Raw genomic sequence first — 9,313 nt, forward strand, 5'->3', positions numbered from 1 at the left:
GCCCCCACCACCATTAAAGTTGCCCATCCCTGGTCTAATGGATAGTGAGGTGGGCTGAAGATCGGAAGGCTCTGAGTTCAAATCCCGCCAGGAACACCACCCTTGAGTAAGGCACTTAGCCCTTAGTTACTCCAGGGTGAATGTCCCTGTAATCGGTCATTATAATTCGCTTTGGATAAAAGCGTCAGCTAAATGAAATGTAATGTGATTAGTAAATATGCATGAATAAATAAATAAAAAGTTAACTGGGTGAAGAATACAGCTTTCCGGGCACACTGGGATTAGCACTCATTTATTGACGCTGAATAACGTTTATCAGGGAATGTTTAAATAACCACAGACACCAGAATATACGTGCTAGTTTTTTTGCGAGTCCAAGTACCGGTTCCCGACTTTCCGGTTTTAACCGGACTTGAACCGAAACTTTTTACAAGTCCAGTACCGGTTCGGCGTACCGGTACGCAGCACTACGACACACACACCCTATTTGTATTGTATTATTGTATGAGAGAGGTTGAATTGAGGCGAATATTTGTAATGTTCAGAGGTTGTTGTGTTTAATATTCATGAGAATATTTGTCATTGTTCAAATGATAATAAACATTAGCATAAAGCATATTTGTCCACTCATAAGTTGATAAGAGTATTACAAACTTGAAAAATATTCCTCTAAGGTACATTTAGAACAGATCAAAAATGTGCGATTAATTTGCGATTAACTATGGACAATCATGCGATTAATCGCGATTAAATATTTTAATCGACTGACAGCCCGAATGATAATATGATGAGACTTGCTGACTTCTGTTCACATCCCGGGGAGAAATGATCCTGACTACAGAACAGATACAACTGGTACTTCTGGTCTGCAGTGTAGCAGCATTGTGCTGCGGGTTCAGCCCAGAGAACACAATTAAAGTAGCCACGTGAAATCAGAGGTCAGAGGTGAACTCGCAAAAACTAATTTTGTTGAAATGTACTGCTCGTATTTGCCTATTTTGGCAATGGCCTAAGTGTCATGGGATTTTACCAGGTCAATGTCTCCATCTTTACTCTGCATGCCCTTATATCTGCATGATCTATAAACTTGTTTTGTATATTATTTATTAAGAAATTGAAATGATATTTTATTACATACATATTTGGAGATACTAATGTTAAGGTGAATGAACTCTGGACATATAGTAGACTCCCTTCTAGGGAAAGGTTGCAGATATTTCTATAATGAAGATCTCTATTCTCCGTTTTCTGTCCATCAATTATGCCGCCAAGTAAAGGAACTCGGTTTTGCCTTGGCCTGTCATTTGACGTACTTACCTTTCCACATTATCATCCAGGTGTTCTTCACTCTGCGTTGCATGGTCTGAAGGGGCATTCTCTGCAGTTACGGAGGCTAAAATGCTGCCATCCTCTTCTGTGCTTGAGAGGGATGCTTCATGGTACAAACAGAAAGCAGTAGGTTAACTCCCTTATTTGCAGCTTTATCCACATTACAAAATCGTTAGGGGCTGGACAGGACTTCAAACACAAAACCATGATTATTTTTAAGAGGGGGTTAAAATTATTCTTATGTTACACTGAACTCATTTCTCTTCCTCCACTTCTATTTGTATCATATTCATATTCCTGTCCCATGTTACCAACTTGGAATCCGTGGAGTTTTTGTTCCTTACCATGCAGGTTGACATGTTTATCGAACTGGGCTGCACCCATATGGGCCGGAGACATGCTCCCAAGCACCTTTTTTTCAGGGTGCCATCAGGTGCAACTAGGTTGCACCGGTGGCGCCATAGCCACCATATGTAATGTGAGGAGAACCACTTATCACAGCAGAGAGATGTCTTGACTTCCATAAAGAAAAGTGTACAGCAGATATGGAGATGTTGTCACATGACCATCAAAAGCCTCTGCTCTCATGTCTCAGGTGACAGACAAACAGACACACGAGAAGAGAGCGCATGCCGTCGCATGGGGCCTCCTCAAGAAAGAGCACGGCACAGTAAAGCCACCCGATGACACACATCCTAGATCAGGGGTGTCTTATGTCCGCAAGAGCTAGCAAAGAGCTAGCAAAGAATATAATAAATGTATTATATGTTTACATGCCGCTTTACAGAAGCACGTTGCACATAAACTACATGTCACACAATGCATCTCGTTTTGTGAGATGCGCACTGAGGCGACATAATATCAGCCGTTTAAAGCATCAGCACAGAGTGAGACAGTTAGTGACTAAATGACCCGCTCTGTTAGGGTCAGTCCGGTGTTGCTACGGCTCATTCAGAGACACGCATGGATTTGTGTTTTCAAAAAAACTTGCGTTATGGTTATTTCCGTATGAGGTCTTGGCTCGCAGAGTGTGAAATTGTTCTCTCTATATTCAGTCAATAAAAAAGGCTGGAGGAACACTTCCGCGATCTCTGTCTCCTCTTTGTTCCTCCCCCCACCCTATAATGTAGGCAATAATGTGATAAACATTTTATATATGTATATTTTAGGGCTGTCAAACGATTCAAATTTTTTAATCAGATTAAGCACAGCTTAAAACATAATTGATCATGATTAATCACCATTCGAACTATGTCCAAAATATGCCATTTCTTTATGTATATTGTTGTGGGAATCGAAAGATAAATGGGGGGGGGTCTTAATTCATTACGTGTTGATTTCAATCAACGGGGGAGTACTTCAGGAAAGTCGACGGGGGGGGGGGGCTAGTGGAGTACTTCGTGACCACAGAGCGTGAACGTTGTGATCAGCTGTTTTAGCGCAGTTCTCCAGTGAAGGGGGGAGTCTCCCTCCGCAGCCGGTTGGCGTAGTTTTGACCGACGTTAACAGCAGCCCTGTCTGTGCACACGGAGACCGACTCTGTCGTCCGGTGATCTAACCGCCTTCTGGAAAACCTTCACAAGTACGTCGGTACGCAAATGCGCTTTGTGACACAAGTGACGGTACGCATTTCAGATTAGGCACATAACCTGCGTACCAGTTATGTGCACTCCTGTACTACAGCAAAAGTATACGCCGTCGGGACTTCCTGCAACAACACCACGCCGTTATCAAAGATGTTCTATTGAGAAGACGATCACTATGTGACAAAAGTTTTCAAAACCGTGGCCACTGAAATCAATCTTACTAACTGCTGTCTGTGCAATTTACTCCGCGCGAGTTGGCAGACTTTATTTTGCTTACTTTAACATCATTTTTTATGGTGGGGCTAAGCCATTTCTTGGTATGGGTGTAGCCTACCCCAGCGCTGCCACTGGTGGGATGTATGGGGCGGGCCATTCTGCACATGCGTTAAATATTTTAACGCAATTAATTCAAAAAATTAATTACCGCCGTTAACGCGATAATTTTGACAGCATTAGTATATTTATATAGTCTTAAAAGGTCCCATCGTATGCTTTTCCAGTTATTACCCGTCCCCTTGTGTTATGTAGCTTTTTCTGCATGTAAACGGTCTGCAAAGTCACAAACCCTCAAAGTACACCCTGTAAGCGAGTAAAACTCTAACACAGAAAATACGTGTCTATGCTGCCCCCCCACGCCTCATCGTAGATTTTTCTTTTTCCATTTTTTCTTCCGGGGGCCATTGACGTCAGTAAATCTGTTGGAATGTCGCACGCCCATAGCTATAGAACAATAGGCACACTCTCTGCCAGCCGACCATTTACTGTTGGAAGGCCGAAAGGTTCAGTTCAAAATGGTATCCAGTCATGTCAAGAAAGTACTGAGGTTGTATAGATACGAATTTTTGTATACCATCATGTTTAATCATGTTTTATGCCGTTCGCCTATACTTGATAAGTCGCTCGTAAAACACAGGAGGTATGGAAACTAAGAACACCATAGGTGGTAAATTGTACAGCTAATATAACACAACACATTAGTTTTATTTCCTATTTATTTGCTTTGTCCTACGTAAGCAACCTTCCCACGTGAATCCTACGCAAGGCTTTATAAATGAGGCCCCTGAGCTCCGTAATGTCCCGCTAACATGGCACTTACACTTTATGCGGCAACCAGGAAAAGACACCAGTAAATCAACCTCACACTGTCCGCTCTTCATGCCTCACAGGGCGGACTCGTGAGCTCCGTAATGTCCCGCTAACATGACACAGCATTCTTATCTGTTTGTCATTACTGGTGTCATTTCCTGGTAACAAAGCGTGTAGGACAGAGAGTGAATAGAGATACTATACAGAGATGCTATAAGAGAAAACCAATGGGATTTTGGAACATTCAATTCATACCCTAACCACATCAAGCATTATTTCTGAATCAGTATGGAGCTCAAACGCTTTCTCTCTCACAGGTTTACCACAAGGACAGTACCTTTTTATATCCGGCTTCTTTAAACATACTCTCTCCAGGACAGCTTTAGCTCTGAGTGTTAGCGATGTTTGCTAATGTAAACACAGACCATATTACTTCTAAAACATGTCGCGCATTGTTTGTCGCAGAAGGTTGCCAGGAGTTCAAGGCCAGCCCAAATTTTAGTAATGACGTTATGACTCGTGAGAGGGTTGTATTTTCTGACACTTAGTGAGTCTTGCAAAAATGTCCCAAATTGGGATCAATAAAGTACCTATCTATCTATCTGTCTATCTATCTCCTTACACAGAGGGGACACATATGTATGTATAAAAGTCATAAAACATTGCATTTTGCATAATAGGTGACCTTTAATGACTGTGCTATCCAGGCATACCCACCTTCTGCAGTCCCACGTGCTGCTGCAGGTTGTGAGGCTGCTCCCGTCCTAAGCTGCGCTCCTAGAGCTGAAGCTGCGACAGGAGGCTTGCTATCGAACATGCTCGTCTCCACAGGACCACTGGCCTCTGGGAGTTCTGTTCCACCTGTCATCTGCTGGGCATGCATCTTTGACAACATGATCATCGTCAGAAAATAATTTAGTAGTAGATTTAGTAGCTTCAGTGGCAGTTCAGAAGCAGTATTGGCAGGTAGTATTCATATCTAGGGGTTGTAAAATACTTGCATTCAACGATTACAAAGTCGTTATGATTCAAGAAGTGGTACACAACAGCTGCTAAAATGTCTAAAGGCATGCATGTAATTCTTCATCGTGTTTTGTTTTTTTAAACTAGAAAAAAAATAAACAAAGGATTGAAAAACCAGTAGTGATCTCCCTGCACCACTGTTTACACCCCCTCCCTGCGTCCGTACCTGCTTTACTCTGTTGATTCTTATCATCAGTTCTTCAGCGGACACACTGCCAGCGATCACCTCCAAAGGGATCCCATTCTCCCCAATAAAGAAGCTTGAGGGTATGCACACCACTGGATCTTCAAACAGGGGGGTTAAGGAAGAAGCTCCGAGCAAATGTGTTCATATAATAATTATAAATATCATTCTTCACTGATCACAGACATATGAAAAGAACAAATCGTTAAAAAAACGATGAAAGTGGTGGTCAAGAGAGATCTTAGATGCCCTGTGAAAAGAACTCAACTTTATAACCAAACCACAGTAAATTAATCAATGTAATGTGGGCTTAAATGAACAGTGCCTATTTGTTTGAAAACAGCAATGAAATGGGTAGTGCTACTATGAACTTCCCTCAGAGATTAGTGAGTATAAAAAATGGCCTTCTGTAGTTACTCCAACAATATTTAGGGGCACAAAAGATACAGATCTGAGAGAACTGCACACATGGCTCACTGTGGAAAAAATGTTGCAGATATGCATATGTTTACAATCACACTAGGGGTGTAACGGTACACGTGTGTACCGAAGTGTACCGAACGAATATAACGTTAAACGTAAAAAATTGAGAACGTGAACAACTTCTTGGAAGTAAACTCAGGTGCTGCGTCGCAGCATTCAGAGTAATTTGCACCCATTGTGATCAACGCGTCATAGAGCGAGCAAGTCAATTAATTGGACGAGCTGGTCAGAGGGATGCGTTCAAATGTAGTCAGTAATTTGAGGAACTGTCGAAATGGCGAACGCAGATAAAGTTGAGCTCGAAAATCCTCCAGCATCATTGAAGTCTCCGGTTTGGGAACATTTTGGTTTCGCAGTTACGTACAAGGATGACGGACAAAGACAGGAGGAACGAACCAAAGCTGTTTGTCGGCATTGTTCAACTAAAATTGGTTACGCGGCTGGCAATACATCAAACTTGCACACTCATTTGAAAAGGCATCACCCGAACGTGAATATCACCGGTACCAAAAGACTGAAGTGCAAACCCAACTCCCACTAGCATTTAAGCCTCCACCACTCGCAAAAACTTCAGACCGAGCCAAAGCTATTACAAACGGCAAATATCCTTATGTTGCCATGTTAGCAAAGCGCTACCTGGCTGTATCTGCTACCTCTGTCCCTAGAGAGAGGGTATGTTCTCCACAGCAGGAGACATTGTTAGTGCCAGCAGATCTGCCCTTTCGGCAAGCAATGTGGACAAGTTCATCTTTCTTTAAAAAAACATGAAAATACAATGACAAGCAAGTCATAATGTCAAGCTGGCTGCTTAGGTACTAGTACAGTACAGTTCATCGAAAAGCTGCACCTTAATGTTTATTTTATTATATTTTATATTTATTTGAGTGAATATTCATAGTTTAATAATAATTAAAAACCCAATACTAATAGTTTATGTTTTGTGAGTACTAGTACAGTAAAGTTCAAATACAGATTATTTCAGTTCATCGAAATGCTGCACCTTAATGTTTATTTTAGGGATGCACGATAATTATCGGCCCGATATTAGGAATTATGACGTCATCCCGATAAACCCGATACCAGTATTAATAGCCCCGATAATATACAATATATTTTTTGGGTAAAAAAAAAGAAAAAGATACTGGGTGGGTGGATTGAGATGAGGGGCGCTTGTTTTTCACTCGTCTCCTCCCGTTTTGCCAGTACTGTGGTATTAGTTGTTTAGGAAGAGGGGAGTTCTTCACAAATCCAGCGCTCCCTAATACTTCGAACCTGATCAGTCACCTGAAACATCGCCATCGCTACGATGGTGTGTTAAAAGCGTACGAAGACAATAATACAATACAAAGTGTGTGTGTGTGTGTGTGTGTGTGTGTGTGTCTGAGTGCGCGCATTGGAGCTATGTGCAACTCAAGGCATATGCTCGAACCGGAGCTGCCTGGACGCTGCAATCATGTTGCTGAGTGTGCTGACTTTTCGTACAATGTCCCGCTGTCTGCTTCCTGCATAAAGTCAAGTGCTCGGCGCAGTTGTGGCGAAATGTCGCTCCTCTGTTTTCATTTAAACAGCTCCTTATATCCGTTAGCGCAGCTAGCTAGCACCAGATGCTAACAACAACAATGCACGTAAGGTCTCTCTCTCGCTCGCTCGGGCCACACATACACACACCCTCCCGGTCCTCCAGATGGCCAGTCGGTGCCTGCCGGTGAGCTTGGAAGTGTGGTCTGCCACAAGCGGGCGGCAGGAGCGGGGCTGTCAGCATCAGCTTGTAGATGGTATTTTAAACTCGATGCGCTCTGAAACTACGGGCGGCCCAGGAAAAAAAATACACATGCGTTAATCGCGTTAAAATAATTAGTGGCGTAATTTTTTTTTTTTTATCGGTCTTGGAAGTTATCGGCATCAGTATCGGTTTCAAAAACCCAATATCGTGCATCCCTAGTTTATTTTATTATATTTTGCATTTATTTGAGTGAATACATTATTCACAGTTTAATAATAATAAAAAAAAAATATGTTATGTTTTGTGATAATTTTTTCTGCTGTACCGAAAACGTACCGAACCGAACCGAACCGTGACCTAAAAACCGAGGTACGTACCGAACCGAAATGTTTGTGAACCGTTACACCCCTAATGCACACAGAAAATACATGTTATTATTCAGTTATGTACAATGACTACTCTTAAAGTCCATGTCCACAAAACTATTAAGACACAACAGTTTGTCCATGACATTGGGAAGTTGAGGTGATAAGCACTTAAAGTAATGGGTCATCATATTTTACTAATGGTTGACAAGAATGCTAAGCGTTCACTTATGGACATGTCTTGCTAACAGTTACTTATCTTGCAACAGAATGAAATGTAATGCATTTAAGTGAACACAATAGTATTACCTTTTGTCATTGACTTTGATAGCCACACAACAGTTGTGTGCTGCCTCTGAGACTCTGTCATCCTCCCAGCTGGACATCAGCTGTGCGGACTGCTCATCTCCCCCTGAGGACAGTACAACAACGATCCTGTCAAAATAGGATAGCTAATGCTAGCTCCCGGATGCAATATCATAGAGCCCACATAAAACGACACCATAAAATCGCACGGAGCAATGTATCTATGTGTTCTTACACTAGTCTACTGTACGGAGAATGGTATACGCACATTAATCAAATCCACTGGTGCATCATAAACACGTTTGATAATGTCAGTGCAGCCAGTCTCAAAGCACTGCAGTGGTCATTTCCCAAGTCCTAATGAATCCTCTTTCCTTAACCCCGAAACCTACTCAAGTCTGGTTTAACTTATTGAGAGATGGACGAACACTTTACCTTGAGATAAGCCCCGTGTTTCAGAGGTTAGCTTAGCAACTAGCATAGTCATTGAATGGAGTTAGCTAAACAGCGTAATTCAGTAAATATACCAGACGGCATGACGTCCATGATGTTAAGGAATAGTTGGTTTAAGCTTTTAAGGACTTTATATGTATATATGGCACATCTCGTGACATTGTGTCTATCTTCTTGGCCTATATTCCTCCAATATGCGTAAATACACTACTCTACTATTGTGTGACATGGGTTCACTATGCTAGTTTAAGAAGCAGCTTAGCACTATCAGCTACCACTACTAGCTGGCTAGCGCTTCTAGATGACTATTTACCAATGCAGCTAGCAATAGCTATCTGGTTAATGGACAAACACACACATACCTGTAATGACAACGACAAAGACGGAACTCCGCAGTTTAGCCAAGTTAATAGCATCAGGAATGGAGCCATCAAACCAAAACATTTTAATGATCTGTTTCTGTCACTGGTTCGTGGCGCTGTTGTGTTAACCAGATAAACTCGGATAAACTACGGAGTCATCTTCTTCTTCTTCTTCTCTCGGTTTCTGGCGGATTGCAAACAACTTTAAGGTGCATACCGCCACCTACTGTACAAGAGTATGTATCACCATATCAACCTATCACTGCTTGTGGAATTATACCACTGTGTTGTTTACTTTGTTTTTAAATTCTTCCAATCAATCCTGTTTCACTCAAATACTTAAAAATGGCCTTCCTGGTATCTCTTACCCCCTCACCTTCTGTCCCCAGTATCCCCATCAGGCTCCACTCCCT

The 9,313-nt window shown here is 42.0% G+C and overlaps 1 protein-coding gene across 1 annotated transcript in view; it reads right to left on the minus strand.

The window, feature by feature from the left end:
- ubxn4 (UBX domain protein 4) overlaps positions 1-9,091 on the minus strand; it is a 30,687-nt gene extending 21,596 nt beyond the window's left edge. The window contains exons 1-6 of the mRNA XM_034086963.2: positions 8,901-9,091; positions 8,089-8,191; positions 5,656-5,684; positions 5,191-5,309; positions 4,719-4,884; positions 1,318-1,432 (exon numbers count right to left, since the gene is read on the minus strand). Of these exons, the coding sequence (XP_033942854.1) occupies positions 1,318-1,432; positions 4,719-4,884; positions 5,191-5,309; positions 5,656-5,684; positions 8,089-8,191; positions 8,901-8,982 (614 nt within the window). The 5' untranslated portion in view covers positions 8,983-9,091. The remainder of the gene's footprint in view (positions 1-1,317; positions 1,433-4,718; positions 4,885-5,190; positions 5,310-5,655; positions 5,685-8,088; positions 8,192-8,900) is intronic.
- Between the last annotated feature and the right edge of the window lie 222 nt (positions 9,092-9,313).

This window comes from Pseudochaenichthys georgianus, chromosome 7, assembly GCF_902827115.2.
Source record: "Pseudochaenichthys georgianus chromosome 7, fPseGeo1.2, whole genome shotgun sequence".
Classification (NCBI taxonomy): Eukaryota; Metazoa; Chordata; class Actinopteri; order Perciformes; family Channichthyidae; genus Pseudochaenichthys; species Pseudochaenichthys georgianus.